This window comes from Syzygium oleosum, unplaced genomic scaffold, assembly GCF_021117445.2.
Source record: "Syzygium oleosum isolate NSW1041296 unplaced genomic scaffold, Sole_v2.1 Sole_v2.20, whole genome shotgun sequence".
Taxonomy (NCBI): Eukaryota; Viridiplantae; Streptophyta; class Magnoliopsida; order Myrtales; family Myrtaceae; genus Syzygium; species Syzygium oleosum.
In genome coordinates, this window is record NW_026607504.1 from 1,993,510 (window position 1) to 2,011,289 (window position 17,780).

A 17,780-nucleotide genomic window follows, 5' to 3' on the forward strand; every position below is an offset into this window, starting at 1 on the left:
GAAGAGATTATAGTTGCTTTCTGGGCGAACTTTATAGATGTAGTAGCAACATCTTCCTAGTATCATATTAATGGATTCCCTCACTCTGTTTCCTTTTTGAAAAGGTCAATATTCATGTGCCATGAAAGTTTCGGCATGTAAGGATCAGGAAAATTCAGAGAAACAATATGATAATTGCAACAAAACTGTGGAAAAACTGCATGTTACGCGAATGAAAAAATTTGCTTGCTCATCTCACATTTTTTTCATTTTTTGCCATAGAAATCCATCGCAGTTTAAAGTAGACTTGAGCAACATCTATCGTATTGAACAACAGTTAATACTAGTTTTGATCTCATACATCTAATTTAGGGGGAAATTACCAGAATAGTTCTAAACCTATTACGTTTGTGCCAGTTCAATCATAATCCTTCAATTTAGCCAATTTAGTCACAAACTTTTTGATGAATGCCAATTTTGACCATAAATTGCTAACGTGGACATCGGGCGTCCTATGTGATATAGCTGGCGCTGACATAGACAATTTTTATAAAAATTTTCTGATTTTTTATTATTTTCTTCTCTTATTTCATTTCCTTTTTTTTTTCTTCTAAGCCTAACGATGGTCTCCAACCGACCCTCTCTGGTTACAGGCGAGGGCTGGTTGATCCTCCCCGACCGCAAGCAAGGGCCAGCTACCCTCGCCTATGACCAGCGAGGGCCGGCTAGTGACCCTTGCTAGACTTCGTAGAAAAAAAAGAAAAGAAAGAAAGAAAAATAAAAATAAAAAACATTAAAAATTTCAAAAACTACTAAAAAAAATGTCTATATCAGCGCTAACCGTCCTATATGGCGCTCTCGGCGTCCACATCAATAATTTCCAGCCAAAATTGACCGAAATGACTAAATTGAAGAATCGTCAAAAAGATTAGGACTAAATTGACACAAATGCAATAGATTTAGGACTTTTCTGGTAATTTTTCCTCTAACTAGTTTGTATTGCATGCATTCCGTGGGTAACTGCATAAGAAATGAAAAATGGATAAGGATTTTCAAACCTCGGAAATTAGAATTGCTTTTGTGTAAGTATCTTTCTAGTAATTACGGAATTACGTAACATCGTCAATGAAGTCAGACACCATTAGTTTAAGATAATAATTCATTATATAGACATATACACTTCATAAATCTACAGGGCTAACTGGAGTTACTATGTGTTCCAGAACCTATTCATCTGTCAGAGAAAAACAAGAGGGATAACTAGACCTGTAAAGGCGAGGATGCACGTATATTTTTCCTTAATGCTTTAGATACACTCTATCGATCAAATTATCGTAGGAAATATGCCGATATTTGCTTTGATCTACCGACGATTATTCGAATATGCGCAACCCATAATTCTAATAAAGACCCGAGTAAGGCATGATGTCCTCCGCTGTTTTGCTTTAATTACTTATGATTAGCCTCCCTAATCTTGTTTATTACAAGAGAGATTCAGATTATCTAAGAGGAGTCTTTCGCCGGCTTCAGTTGTCACTAAGTCGCCATCTTTGTTCCCTCCATCATCCGGTTGTGGGTTGACCGTAACACATTAGGAAATCTCAGTTGGCACGACAATCTAATCACGGGAATAACTAGGTCTTTTTGGCCGGATATTTGGCACTAGGTGCGTTAAATTCGCGATCCATCACCCAGATTTGGAAAATACAGGAAAGAACAAGCACTAAAGAAGCATTAGACTTTAATTTGAATAGATTCGGGAACGATGATTAACGTTTCTGCTATACGACTTCTTAGCACGATTCCAACAAGGTTATTAGCAGGCGAAGCAGAATCAAACAAAGTACAGTTTGAGCCAACACCATGAATAATGTGGGATCGGCCTTAGCATGAAGGATGGGATGTTGGAACATGTCGCAATCAAAAACCGAACGACTTGTTACTAGATTATTTGGAGCCTTAGCATAATTAGATGTCGAAGGTGAGAGATTAACCAGCTTTTTTTTTTTTTGGTCAGAAGAGATTAACCAGCTTAATTATGTTCTTTTTAATTATTATTTAACCTCCATATACATGTTCATCGAGATATGTTTGTCCAGATATTATTGTCTCTAATGATGCCCACTGGCAAAGATGGAGGCTTTTATGTATACACTTCCTTGAGTAGAATATATGAACTTGATGAAACGTTGAGCTTATAATACTAGTTTCCCTCTGCCGCACCAGACACCTCCAGGACATGTCAACGTATACCAATGACCATGCGAGGTCACCTACTTCATCTGGCTTAAGAAAACCGGAAATATCATTCGAGGAATACTCTAACCCCTACCTACCTTTTGGTCAAGGACTTGATCATTATTGATCATTTGTGTATATGTACACGAAGAATCATCAAGGATGCCGCTTGTATGTTCACATGCATTAGTTCTCCAGGCCTCCATCATTTGGTCTCTCTCTCTCTCTCTCCCTCTAAAGAAGATTGAAGAAGAACAAGGAGGCTTGTTTTGATTTATGGGGAAGTGCCTTGGCCTCGAAAACTCTTCTTGAGAATTTGAGGTGAACGTTTCTGCTTCTTCTTCTTCTTTCTTTTCTATTTTCGTTGGGAAACTACGTAATGAAAATGGTTTTGCTAATATGCATGCTTTCTTTCTTTCACGAGCTTCGACCGAGCACTAGCAGCACTAAGCATGACTCATTTGGTTTTCTGTCTATTCATTCAGACTTTTGAAGTGAACATATGAGAATTTTGCGTCAAGATCTTGCTACCATTTACTTCATACAGAGCAAGAATAAGAATTAGAATACGAGGAACAGTTCCAGGAAATATGGAGGGATTCGAACGAGTGCGATCCTGGAGGCAAACGAGCCAAAACATGAGCCGGAGCCTAAGCAGGAGCAGGAGCAAGACTAACTGGGGATTGGACATGTTCGCTGGTGCTAGGCAATCGAGTCGGACAAGCGGCATCAATGAAGATGAAGAAGCTCTCAAATGGGCCGCGATCGAGAGATTGCCAACGTACGACCGGCTACGGACAAGCATCTTCCAAACTTTCGTTGAGACCGATGAGCACAACCACGAACAGAAGTTTGTGCTGGATGTGAGGAAGATGGACCTGAATGATAGGCAACAGTTCATTGATAGGATCTTCAAAGTGGCTGAAGAAGATAATGAGAGGTTCTTGGTGAAGCTTAGAAACAGGATTGACAAGTAAGTTTCACTTTCATTTTCAAATTGGATGCAAATAAAATGCTTCACCAAATATTTTGGCCCTTGTTTTCTCGGCGATGCTTTTTAAATGATAAATAACAATGAGGTTGTCTGGGAACAATGTCTTGCAATTACATGGGTTCTTTCTCAATTTCTTTTTCTTCGGTTTTTTTCCATGAAGAATATGTAACCATAGTAGACATTGAATAAAATAAATCCTGAAGAATTATAACAATCTTTTTTTTTTCATTTAGTGGTATCTTCCAGCAATGCAGATGAACATGAGCAGAAAAAATGGCCAGCCTCATGATCATCACCAACCCGCTGATTTGATAACTCATATCGTTGACTTAGGTTTTGGTTATTTATTGCCATGCTGCTAGTGTTGATTGCAAATGCAAACAGCTCATGTACTTATTAGGATTGCTGGATCTGTGGTGGGGGTCAAAAAAGATGAGAGCGACATGCATTGCCTTCTTTATCAACTCATGTGCATATCAGGACTGATGATCTGTGTAATAATACTCGACTTTCTAGGCCATATTACCTTTGCATTTTCAACTTGTCTATTTTTTCCCCAACAAACCGACAACGAAATCAACCAAAAACAAGAAAACAAGTGTTTAATACAAGCACTTATGTTGGGGTTAAAAAAGGACGAGAAAGTGGCACGCATTGCCTTCTTCATTAACTCATGAGAATATTTTAAAGATTTGTACATTGTGATTTATAGCTAAGGTTGAGTCATGCTTCTCCACACACAACTATTGATGTATATGTTGCCGATTAATTTGTATATTATTCAATGACTGACATCCCACCATGTTGACAGTTGACAAGGTCAGCTGATAAGGACTAGCCTCCTAGGGACAAGAATTAGTCAACTCAGCCAACTAATTAATCATGAATTGATGTGAATTATAGTTGAATATTTATCTCGTAATTGAGTTGATTTGGATGATTTCTTGCAGGGTGGGTATCCAACTTCCGACGGTGGAGGTGCGATTTGAGCATCTATATGTGGAAGCAGATTGTCACATTGGAAGCAGAGCTCTTCCAACACTCAACAATGTTGCCCTAAACATTGCTGAATCAGCTCTTGGCTTGGTTGGGATTAGACGGGCCAAGAGGACAAAACTCGCCATCCTCAAAGATGTCTCTGGCATTGTCAAGCCATCAAGGTGAACCAAGGACACCCCCCAAAAAAGAATTCGTTTCAATTAGGGAAATTATTGTTAGGATTTAATTAATCAGTCTGGATCGGTATTTGAAACTCAAATTTCTTGGTTTAACATTTGTTATGAATTAATTACAGGATGGCCCTTCTATTAGGCCCACCATCCTCAGGGAAGACCACCCTTTTGCTGGCTCTTGCAGGAAAATTGGACCCAACCTTGAAGGTATAGGACTGATCTCAGATCATAACCCTAGTGAGGATTTACCAATTGATTAATGGAATAAATGTGAGTCTGAAATGTAATTTGTGAAATTGTCCTGATTGAGCAGGTTAAAGGAGAAATATCATACAATGGGTACAGGCTTAATGAATTTGTGCCCCAAAAGACATCTGCATATATCAGCCAAAATGATGTGCATTTGGGTGTGTTGACCGTGAAAGAAACCCTAGATTTCTCTGCAAGGTGCCAAGGGGTTGGAACTAGATATGGTAATTTTGATTTTATCAAATAACTATCAAATTATTAATATGTTTAAATATATGTGAACCATAAGTAAATTAGTAATCAAACACAAGTATAATTGGTCTTGCTGTCACAGAGCTGCTCTCTGAGCTTGCAAAGAGGGAAAAAGATGCTGGGATTTTCCCAGAGCCGGAGGTTGATCTTTTCATGAAGGTAATTGAGTTCAATATCTCTTCTTGAACTTGTTTTGATTGCCAGGTCACTTCCTTTTCATATTACAAAATTAGTGATTCTTGATGATTGAATGATTAATTTCACTTACAGGCAACAGCCATTGAAGGTGTTGAGAGCAGCTTAATTACAGATTACACCTTGAAGGTAAGTAAAACGTTAATTATGCACATCACTTTCTGGGAAATTTTGGATTTATGCTTGTTGGAAGCACAGTCTCCTTTTTTCCTGAATTTCTCGACTTTGTTGAATGTTTACTTGCAAGCCGGCCAAGCCGTTTTATTGGATTCTAGATTTTTTGTTGGTATATACAGACATTTAAACTAAGTCGATTATGAACCTGTCCACCAACAAGATAAAAACGTAAATTTATGTTATTTTCTCTTTCTCACCTTCCTTTTGGAAGATTCAATTTCCCGTTTGTTAAAATTTCCAGCAAATTGGTAATCAAGAACATGTTCATCATGGTAAAACTTCGGAGACTTTTGACTTTTTTTCAAATCAAATGTGCAGTCAGAAACTGAGTCAGCCTTACTCCGAAGGAATTGTTAAAGTTGATGAACCCTCAGTACTACTGATCAGTTTCTCTGCATAAGTGGCCTCTTCCGGTCTCACTATGTCTATCTCTTTTTCTTTTTCTTTTTCTTTTTGTTTCTTTTTTCCATTAATAAATGAAACAGATCTTAGGGCTCGACATATGTCGAGATACGATTGTCGGAGACGAAATGCAGCGTGGGATATCCGGTGGACAGAAGAAAAGAGTAACAACAGGTTTTACTTTTAGCATCTCTTAGTTATAAGTCCTTGTAGTTATCGACTGCATGTCCATATTTACAGAGCTTGAATAAGTAGTCATGACACTTTTACTGTGAGCGTGCCGTGCGAAAAGATAATTTCCATGAGGCAATGTTAAACTTAAACGACAAGCCTCGTTGGAAGAAGTAACGAATATGCTCAAATTCATGTAAATACAGGAGAGATGATTGTTGGGCCTACAAAAACATTGTTCATGGATGACATATCAACTGGCCTTGACAGTTCGACGACATACCAAATTGTGAAATGCCTGCAACAAGTGGCACATCTCACTGATGCCACAATCTTGATGTCATTGCTGCAACCTGCACCAGAGACATTCGATTTGTTTGACGATATCATTCTCTTATCAGAAGGCCAGATTGTGTACCAGGGACCACGAGAACACATTCTCAAGTTCTTTGAGCAATGTGGGTTCAGGTGCCCTGAGAGAAAGGGTGCTGCTGATTTCTTGCAAGAGGTAAAAAAAATCAGCAATAATGGGATGCTTAATTTAATAGATTTTCGTACGTTGTGTTCTCCAACTTTGAGTGTCGTTATATGGTAGAATGATTATCGGTCAGGTCAGGTCAGTGTCTAGGAATTTCATGTGAATTAGTGTTAAACGCGTTCAAACTGTGTTAGACTCAGGCTGCTTTTAAAATGTGTATATTAGGTAAAGTGATGTCATCACGTCGTGTCTGATATCATCGCCCCTATGAATCTGATGGTCTAGCTTGATGTGTGCCACTACAACAGGTTACCTCAAGAAAGGACCAAGAGCAATACTGGGCAGACAAAACCAAACCATACAAGTACATATCAGTTAGCCAGTTCGCAAATAGATTCGAGCAATTTCATGTCGGCATGAGGCTCGACAACGAGATCTCCATCCCGTTCGATAGGAGCAGGAATCACCAAGCGGCTCTAGTCTTCACAAAATACTCGGTCCCTATGATGGAGCTAGTTAAGGCCTGTTTCGACAAGGAATGGTTGATGATAAACAAAAACGCATTCGTGTACATTTTCAAGACTGTCCAGATGATTATCGTTGCAGTCATTGCGTCGACGGTGTTCATCAGGAGCAGGATGCACACTCAGAATGAAACGGATGGGCAACTGTATATTGGCGCTCTCCTGTTCTCGTTGCTCATCAACACGTTCAATGGTTTTATTGAGCTGGGCATGGCTATAATAAGGCTTCCAGTTTTCTACAAGCACAGAGACCTTCTGTTTCACCCTCCTTGGACCTTCACATTGCCCAATTTCTTGCTCACAATTCCCATGTCCGTGTTGGAGTCCATCATTTGGATGGCCATTACGTACTATTCCGAGGGATTCGCACCTGAAGCTAGCAGGTATGTGAGCCGAAGTTGCAGAAGCATCACAAGGAAACCTAACCATATCACCATAAGTTGCAAGGGTCAATTGCTTTGCGCGCCCTAAAGTTCTGGGGGAGTTTGCAATGTCCTTCCTGACTTGACTCTTCACAATCTACCACGAAAAAGTCTACTAATCATTCAATCTAATAAACTAGTTTCTCTCTCAGTTTTAGCCATCAAAGAAATGATATTTCTCAAGAGCTTCTTCTCGATTGAGGAAAATTGCTTCGGTCACTTAGTTTCGAAGAATCGCTTAGTGTCACTTTTCCTGCTAGAATGTATCAATTACCTGAAATTCGATACTGTTTACTAGTAAAGCAGGCAGACTTTGCATTGGGTTGCAGTTACTCAGTGAAGTCACGGCTATGTATTGCCCAATTTGAATCTTTATTAGAGATAGCCGCAATTCTTTCCTTGATTAAGGAAATATTGCATAACCCTAAATCTAACTGCACAATGATGAACTTCATTAATCACGGTAGACTTCAAGGAATGACGCCTCAAAGTATGTACTGAGGGACCATACTGTGGTTTTACTACATGCAGGTTCTTCAAGCAACTTCTATTGATATTCTTGATCCAACAAATGGCTGCTGGGCTATTTCGGTTCATTGCAGGCACTTGTAGGACCATGGTTATTGCTAGTTCAGGCGGTAATTTAATGCTCCTCCTCGTTTTTATGCTTGGAGGTTTCATTATTCCTCAAGGTAAGTGTTCCCTAAAAGGGAAAGGACATAATATACTCAGTTAAGGGAATGGTGCTCCCACTAGTACTTAGCAAGCAGGGTAGTGCAATAGAAGAGAACTAAGAGCTTGTTCGGATGTGGCAGGTAGTATACCTCGTTGGTGGAAGTGGGGTTACTGGGCATCGCCTTTAACTTATGCTTTCAATGCCCTGGCTGTGAATGAGATGTTTGCTCCTCGTTGGATGAATAAACCGGTAAATCTCGTACTGTCCTCCCATATTCTGTTGAATTAGCATTTCAGGGCCTGCTGTTAGTTCTGTGTCATTATAGCAATTTGACTGACATTTTGTTCTGCTTATGCTTCATATTTTTATGGTTTTTGCGTACTTAATTAACATAAGTTAAAAAGAAGCATGACCAAAGACAGCATTTATCACTGTCAAACTTGTCCTATGAAATAGGAGACATACACATCTTTTTGTTCCTTTTTTTTCCTTTACAAGAAACCAACAAATAATCAGTTGTCTTACAGGCTAGCAGCGGTAATACGACTTTAGGTTTGGCAGTGCTCAAGACCTATGGTCTCTCCAATGAGAATTGGTATTGGATTGGTGCAGCAGCTCTTACTGGATTCGTAATTCTCTTCAATGTGCTCTTTACCCTCGCGATCACGTACCTAAATCGTAAGCTCTAGCTCAAAATGTAAAAAGTACTGAGTTTCATTTCCCCTGACATGCTCCCTAAGAGGGCATCAACTTTTTAACTCTCTTGTTTAATGATATACATGGTACTGCAGCCATCGGTAAACCTCAAGCTACAGTATCTGAAGAAGCAGCCAAAGATGAAGAGGACGAACAATCAGAATTGAAGGATGAATCTCGAATGAGGAGACTTTCTTCGATTATGAGAGAATCTTTTAGCGGGCCCTTATCTACGGTCGATAGCAAGAACACAAGTAAACAAAAACAGAGGACAAATTACTCCATCCCGAGAAAATGTTACTGGTTTTGATATGAGCATTTGCTTCTGAATCTTTCAGGAGGCATGGAACTCCGAAGGATGAGTAGCCGAACAAATGCCAGTGGCCTGAGCAGAAATGCAGATTCCAAACTTGAATTGGCAAGAGTTGTTGCTGCGAAGAGAGGAATGGTTCTGCCTTTCACTCCTCTAGCAATGTCCTTCGATAGCGTAAATTATTATGTAGACATGCCTCTGGTACGTAATCCCTAGCTTTCCTGCTTTTTTTAAGTCAACATCACATCAACGTATAGTGATTTGAGATGGTGAAAGCTACTCAAGCACTCATTGCTGTAAGCTTTATTCAACAGGAAATGAAGGAACAAGGGGTCATGGATAACAAACTCCAGTTACTCAGGGAAGTAACAGGTGCATTTAGACCTGGAGTGTTGACTGCACTAATGGGAGTAAGCGGAGCTGGAAAGACTACGTTAATGGATGTTTTAGCTGGGCGGAAGACGAGTGGCTACATTGAAGGCGACATCAGAATTTCGGGATATCCCAAGAAACAAGAAACCTTTTCCCGAATTTCAGGATACTGTGAACAAAATGATATTCACTCGCCACAAGTCACCGTGAGAGAGTCTTTAATCTACTCGGCTTTCCTACGTCTACCAAAAGACATTGGGAAAGAAGAAAAAATGGTATGAATACACTCATTTTCTGCCTTTCGCCTATTTATTCAAGTTTTGATAGAAAGACTGGAAGAACAATACAAAGAAGTCAGTGACACTTGATGATTTTATCTTGAAATGTTTGTGCTGTCAGATTTTTGTCGATGAAGTGATGGAATTGGTAGAATTGGATAATCTCAAGGATGCACTAGTTGGTCTTCCAGGATGTACGGGTTTATCGACAGAACAAAGGAAAAGATTGACTATAGCAGTAGAGCTTGTTGCTAATCCATCCATAATATTCATGGATGAGCCAACATCAGGTCTTGATGCACGAGCCGCTGCCATTGTTATGAGAACGGTGAGGAACACAGTGGATACTGGTCGGACTGTGGTATGCACGATTCACCAGCCTAGCATTGACATCTTTGAATCCTTTGATGAGGTAACTAATATGAAACTTTTTTTCCCTTTCTTCCTGTACAAGCAAGCAATGACTTATAGAAGTTCCTAAAATTTATTGGTTACTTTTGCTTCAGCTGCTGTTGATGAAGAGAGGAGGGCAAGTGATATATTCCGGACCCCTGGGTCAGAATTCCCACAAGGTCATTGAATACTTTGAGGTACTAATCTTGTACACTTATACAAATTCCTTTTAACGGATCCGGAATGATACGTATTGACAAGACAAGGCAGAAAAATCTGGTCTCACTCTCCTTTTTTGCTTATTTCAGTCAATTCCCGGAGTCCCAAAAATCAAGGAGAAGCTCAATCCCGCAACATGGATGCTCGAGGTGAGCTCAATAGCAGCTGAAATACGGCTCAAGATGGACTTTGCTGAGCATTACAAATCGTCATCCTTGTTTAAGTAAGTAAAGTTCCGAGACTTGAGATCAAACTAAATCTTTTCATGTAGTCAATGAAAAGTTTGTCGCTGACCTGCTAACATTCTATGCCTTTGTGCAGGAGGAACAAGGAACTAGTGAAGGAGCTGAGTATGCCGCCTCCAGGAGCGAAGGATCTGTACTTCCCGACGCAATACTCGCAGTCCTCATGGGGACAATTCAAATCTTGTCTTTGGAAACAATGGTGGACTTATTGGAGAAGTCCTGATTATAACCTTGTGAGATTAGTTTTCACATTAGCATGTGCCCTGATGGTTGGGACACTTTTCTGGAGGGTTGGCACCAGAAGGTACGTGCCTCCTTGTCCTACCGGGTGAACTTTCAGCGACATGGTTTTTCATAAAACATAGAGGTTAAAATTCGCTCTTTCCATCCAATTCATGCTTGCTGCATTATGTCACATTTCCAGGGACAATCTGTCTGATCTGGCCATGATTATTGGAGCTATGTACGCTACGGTCTTGTTTGTCGGCATTAATAATTGTGCGACTGTACAACCCGTGATAGCTGTCGAGAGAACCGTGTTTTATCGAGAAAGAGCGGCTGGAATGTATTCTGCTCTGCCTTATGCGCTTGCACAGGTGGGAATTAATTGCCATGCTATGCCTCATTTCTTTATCCCGATACATCTTCCACTCGATTCATTAAACTTTAGCGATTCGCTATGTGCAGGTGATATGCGAAGTGCCGTATGTGCTCTTTCAGACCACATATTACACGGTGATTGTGTATGCAATGGTATGCTTCGAGTGGACAGTGGCAAAATTCTTCTGGTTCTTCTTCGTCTGCTTCTTCTCCTTCCTCTACTTCACATACTACGGCATGATGACAGTCTCACTCACGCCCAACCTGCAAGTCGCGGCCATCTTCGCGGGCGCTTTCTATGCTCTTTTCAATCTTTTCTCTGGATTCTTCATCCCAAAACCAGTGAGTTTTTTTTAGTCCTCAGAATCTCAACTCCCTTACGACCATCCGGTCATATGTTTCCACGCACGACGTAAGTTCTCAATTCTTTTTCAGAGGATACCGAAATGGTGGGTGTGGTACTACTGGATCTGTCCCGTGGCATGGACCGTGTATGGATGCATAGTATCACAGTATGGTGACGTCGAGCACAAGATCCAAGTCCCTGGCCAAGGTGAAATACCCATTAAGCAATACGTTAAAGAAACTTTAGGGTATGACCCAAACTTCATGGGACCTGTTGCTGGAGTCCTGGTTGCTTTCGCAGTCTTCTTTGCCAGCTTGTTTGCTTTTTGCATCAAAGCACTCAACTTCCAGACGAGATGAGGCTATGATGATGCTCTTGAAGATGAAGCCAAGCTCTTGCTCTGATCATTGTGTACGCATAAAAACATCGGCACAAAACGCGGCGTGTCAAGATTGTGCGTGGGACTGATTGATTTCTAGAGAAAGACCAGGCTACGGCATCTGGTGCTGGCTACAGATACATGATTAGTACGTAAAGCTAGCAAGTATAGAGGAAAAAACGCAACTGTAAAGACCATTTGCAGAACAAGTAACTGAAGTAGAGCTGATTTAAGTGCGATGAAATACTGTACAATGCATCATCATCCCCCCTTAAAATTCGGCCCTGGATGTGATTTCATTGCCTTGAAAATCTCTGGGCAAGTCCTCTTTCTGTTTTCAATCTCCATGTGTTTTTCTTTTTTTGTTTTTGGATATGATGGAGGAAAACACCAATCCTTAAATTATACATCGTTGCTTCTTGTTGACTTCAAGAGCCTAGCAAGGAGAGGATGTAGCCTCCATTCAATGCAGGGATAAAAAAAACTTGCAAAAGAGTGGTATGAGAAACCAAAAATGAATTACTAGAGCAATCAAACCTCGTTTCGGAACAGCGGCGAAAAACAGAGAACGCCGACTTTCGCTAACTTACAATCGCAAGGCTCGTAAGATCAGCAGATTGAATGCAACCTTTGGAATGTGTTCTTAATCCCATTTTAGCAAAAATTAAAAAGAAAAATGTAGAAGGACATTAATCAGACAAGCTTGAATAAATGGGTCTAACTTGCAAGGATCATAGTTGCGCTGTGAGGGAACTTCATAGCTGCAGTTGCAAGATCTTCCTAGTATCATATTGATGGAACTCTTCTTTTCTTTTTGGAAAAGTCGAGATTCAGTTTGGGATAATGACACAAATAGTCTCTGAACTTTGGCCCCATAAACTTTCAATTTGTTCAATGTAGTCCCTAAACTTTAGCCTAATGTTTAATTTAGTCCCTGAACTTTTAATTTGTTCAATGTGGTCCCTGGACTTTTGGTACATATTCAATTTAGCCCCTGAACTATATGAAAATGTTCAATGTAGTCCCTGAACTTGAATTAATGGAAAGACTACATTGAACATTTTCATATAGTTCAGGGACTAAATTAAACATGTACCAAAAGTCTAGGGACCACATTGAACAAATTAACATTTGATTAAAATTTAGAGACTATATTGAAAAAATTAAAAATTTAAGGATCACATTAAATATTTGACCAAAGTTCGGAAATTGTTTACGTCATTTTCCTATTCGGTTTCCATGAAAATTCTGGCGTGTAAGAAGAATCAGGAAAATTCAGAGGAAAAGAAAATATGATAATTGCGACAAAACTGTTGAAAAATATGATCGACGTCTATTAATCCAAAAGTGGGTCATGGCATCTTGTGGACGTGGATACCTCCATTGACTTTTCAATACCAATCCTTTTCAGTAAAAATTGAATTGAAACATCAAAAAACCAGAAAATGAAAAAGAAACGAAGACTGAGCAAAAAAAAAAAAGCAAAAGTCACAAAAAAAACTCTAAATCATGGCCACCATGATATATTTACTCTAAACAATTTTCCGTGACACCAAAATTATCAAATTTGTACCCGTGTAACACATTTATCCACCATCAAAATTAATTTGCCCACATGGATGCCAAAAAGCAAATATATTGACATGTGTCCACGTGACTTTAGACTTTGACTGAAAAATCATCTATACAAGTTTAAAGTCTTTTATGTCATAAGAAAAAGTTTAGGGTAAATATGTCACAGTGGGTATAATTTTGGATTTTTAATATTACAAAAAAAATTCAAGGTAAATGTATTATAGTGAATATAGTTTAGGTTTTTTTGTGGCTTTTTCCCAAAACAATAAGAAATGAAGAAAGCTCGACTATTCATTTAAAAACTGTGACGTGCTGCTGTTTGGACCGATTCTCACTATGTTTTTCTTATAACATTTTGTAAGATGATTTTTATTTCACTTCGAACATTTTTAAGCCTTCCACTATTGATAAAAATTAACGCGGTGGGACATTTTCTAAATTTTTGTTTTGTAGATTCATTACATTGGAATTTCAAAAGAGAAATCCCACTTCGCTAAAAATGCTTCTAAGGTAACTTATCAAGAAAAGTAATTAATAATAAACTCATAATTTTTCATACATCGATTTATTCGTGGCGATGTTTTAATCGGCACTTTGAAAATCGAAATATTCTTTTAATTATAAATAGGGGAAAATAAGAGAGGGAAAGGGTCCGCAAAATTGGTGAGGTCAATTAATGCAAAAGCAAAGCGTGTGGTGGTTGCCAATAGCAATAGAAAATGGACGCACATTTTTTGGACCAAACCCTAATAACATTAATATTAATTATTATTTCTTTTTCCGCGAGACGCAGCGAGTCGACGCGGCTCTCCTTCCACCACCCCCGCTGGATATGCCTCTCTCTCTCTCTCTCTCTCTCTCTCTTACTTAAATCTTTATCCTTAGCTTCAAATTTCTTGGTGTATGACCACCAAACTTGGACCACTTTCCGGATATAATTTGCAGATTCTGTGTCTTGTTCTCTTTTGGCGAAACTAGGGGAAATTGTCCAATCGGTCCTGAACTTATTGTACCGATGCCAATTCGATCCTAAACTTTTTCAATTTTACCGATTGAGTCATTAACATTTGTGCAAAATTCCAATACAGTCCTTCCGGTCAATTTTTGTCGGCAATGGTCGGTAGCACGGACAATCAAATTGGAAAGTTCAGGAAAAAATTAGCACCCGTATAATAGGTCTATGACTGATTGGTTGATTTTCCCGATGAAAATATGCAAGCGATTCCCGGCCAAAATACAATCCTTCCGGTCAATTTTTGTCGGCAATGGTCGATAGGACGGACAATCAAATTGGAAAGTTTGGGAATGAATTAGCATTCGTATAATAGATCTATGACTGGTTGATTGATTTTCCCGTCGAAAATATGCAAGCAATTCCCGGCCAAAAGTGCCCGGAAGGACTATATTGCAAATTGTAAAAAGGTTTAGGACTAAAGTGATATAATTGAAAGATTCGAGACTGAATTGATCATCGTACAATATATTTATGACTTTTTGGATAATTTTTCTCAAATAACCATAATTAATTAGTTGTTAACATCCATTTTTATGTACACGTCACTTCATTCTTTTCAGATAAGTGCTTTTGATAGAATTACGCCTTTGACAATATAGCGCTTGCTTTCCAGACGACACGCATACAAATAAAACGTACGCGGAAAATCACCATCGACATGGCGTAAACGACGTTCAGATGACACGTGTCGATTTGTAGTAGCATCACCTAGAAAAACTTGGAACGTAAATTGATGCCATCAAGAGAGTGGCTCTTAAAGGTTATGAACAAAAGGAGAGATGTAATTGGTTGACCAAGATGATGGAGCATTTCCCATTTGATCATCATTTTTTTCTTTTCCCCTTGAGCTATAGATGTCACCTCACCTACCCTCAACCAACCACTAATTTCGCCAACCAAGAAACAATCAAAATCTCACCAATCTTGGAACAAGTCCACGTTCATGGAAAAACACGTTTTGGTGCATCTATCAAATTATTATCATTAAAGAAACCCATCTCATCAGTTTTACTTTTCATTTTTATATATGTTCCAGCGCGCACATTTTTTAATGATTCTCATATGACGCGAAACACTGAAAAGCTTTCCGAGTATAAAGATTAACATGCAATACTTGAATTATTTAGAAAAAGTAAAGAGGTCATTTTTTACTCTCTTTTTTATATGAATTTTTATTAACATATGATCTGAGAATACTCGTTTTTTTTTGTCTCACTTCCCTCTTCTATACACATGTGTGTGCGGTGCTTACGCGGATCAAACCCTAGACATGATATTCTCCGGCCCTACCCTCTTAATCCCTTCACCAGTAAGACCACATGCCTATCGACATCTCGGAATACTCGTTAACATGACCCTTTGTACAAGCAAATCCGCCACAACCACAAGCACATGTAATTGCTCAATGCAAATGCTTGTCATGTTATTGTCCTAACTGTCGGAAAAATTTGGATGGTCACTAGTGCTCACCATTATTGACATGCTTTGTAGGGACTACAAAGAGGGGAGGAGTGCACAACGTGTTGTCGGTGGGATCTCTTGAGTTGTGGACCTTGCATTACTTGCCAGCATAGTCATGGAGATATAATTGCAATAGTGGGAAAAGGAAACTTTGCATTTTCTTGATTTATTGCCATTTTTAATTTCAAATTGAGGCCAATCACAGCCTTTTCCCATTGCCTTGAAGTGACAGATTATTAGACTAGTTTGAGTCATAAGTTTCTTGCATCTCTCAATTCTACACATGAAACCTACTTCCAAATTTGATGTCCACTCTTCAAATGACTAATATATCCTTATTTCCGATATAAAAAAAGTAACGAGTAAATGTGTTTTGTTTCTAATATCTCTGAATAGTTACCTAACAAATCTCCTACTTTTATATAGCACGTATCTCACATTTAAAATTCACATCGCTACTCTCCTGCCCAAAGAAAAAAAATCATGATTGCAAACTTTTCTATCTTGTAAATGGCGGCCATGCAGGGACTTTGTTTTACCCGAGATTTAATTCTCGACTTTATTTTTTAGGAACTTCGATATCTACTAGCTGTATGCGCGCGAGCACCTTCGATTTACGAAATGTGATATTAAGCATTGCATATGTTATCTCGTGCGTGAGGCGTGATATTATGTTCATTTGAAAGTGGAAAGAGAAAGTCCTCCAATGGCCTCGTTCTTTCCCCAAATAATAATTGCATTATCTAAGAAAAGTAAATATACCAAGTGCATTCGAAAATAGATAATTCATAAGCCTCCTTCAATATAATAGTACCATATATTGTATGACTGATTTATAAAATGAATTTCCTAAATGACAGGGTAAAAATCTACTTATCACATAATTTCCAAAAAAAAATCTCATAAATTAATCTAAATATACTTTGTAATACTAAAAAAAACACATATGATTTGTAATTTTGGTGCTCGGGATGATGTATTTTTTGTTCCAAAGTTAATGCCTGGCCTGTGCATAATAAATAGCCGAGGAAATCTGGTGATCACAGAGAGGTCGAATTGAAATTCTACATAAAAGACAAGGTCTTCGATGCAAACTCTCGCGCATTGACAGCTCTCGAAATTTATTTTTCGAAAAGGGAAAAATCAGAAATCTCCTATCGAATTCATGTGAACCGGTCATTGTCCGATTGCGGTCTTAATCCAACGGATACCGGTTGAGACATCATGCTCAACTTATTGACAAAATCCAGGATAATCTTCCTTAGAGAGAGACAGAGAGAGATCTCAACAATGCTGGAGAAAACAAGAACAAACTCCCACCATATAAAAGAAGGTGGCCGAAAAAAATATATAAGTGAATTTCTGAATTCGATAAGTGAATAAAGATTGCGAAAATAAAAATTAATACGGATCGAGACACCAGGTAATGACAATAAAAGAAAAGGATAAAAAAAATGATCCTAGCATATTATTTTGCGTCACTACATTTTATATGCTCCCAAATCGTTGGAATGTCCAGCAAGTTGGAAACGGACCTTCTGATTTATCAATCTCAAAGAGAATTTTTCGCTGCAAAAAGACTAAATTGCAACAAAAAAAATCGATTTCACAGATTTCACAGTTGAGTTTTAATATATATAATATGGTAAGTTGATCTTGTTATAGCAAAGCGATTGCATATTGTCAAATTGTCGCTAAAACTCAACTGACAACATGCTAACTTGCAAATTGACCCTTTCTAGGCAGATGCATCATCTGCTTGAAAAAGGATACACCTTCTCCACATTTTGCAAACATTTAAGAGTGCAATTCAAGTTCCACTCTTTGTCAAAACTAATTGACCTAATTGCATGGCCCAATGCAAAACACGAAAACAAAAAGAAACATAAGAAAAATGGCAATCCAACCGATAGCATAAATTGTAATTACTCGACTCGACTCTCTTAGAAAAGCCTACAC

The 17,780-nt window shown here is 38.7% G+C and overlaps 1 protein-coding gene across 1 annotated transcript in view; it reads left to right on the forward strand.

Moving 5' to 3' along the window:
- Positions 1 to 12,055, forward strand: part of LOC115684052 (ABC transporter G family member 35-like) — a 48,170-nt gene extending 36,115 nt beyond the window's left edge. Inside the window, exon 23 of the mRNA XM_030608747.2 lies at positions 11,481 to 12,055. Coding sequence (XP_030464607.2) covers positions 11,481 to 11,750 — 270 coding nt within the window. The 3' untranslated portion in view covers positions 11,751 to 12,055. The remainder of the gene's footprint in view (positions 1 to 11,480) is intronic.
- Positions 12,056 to 17,780: the final 5,725 nt, after the last annotated feature.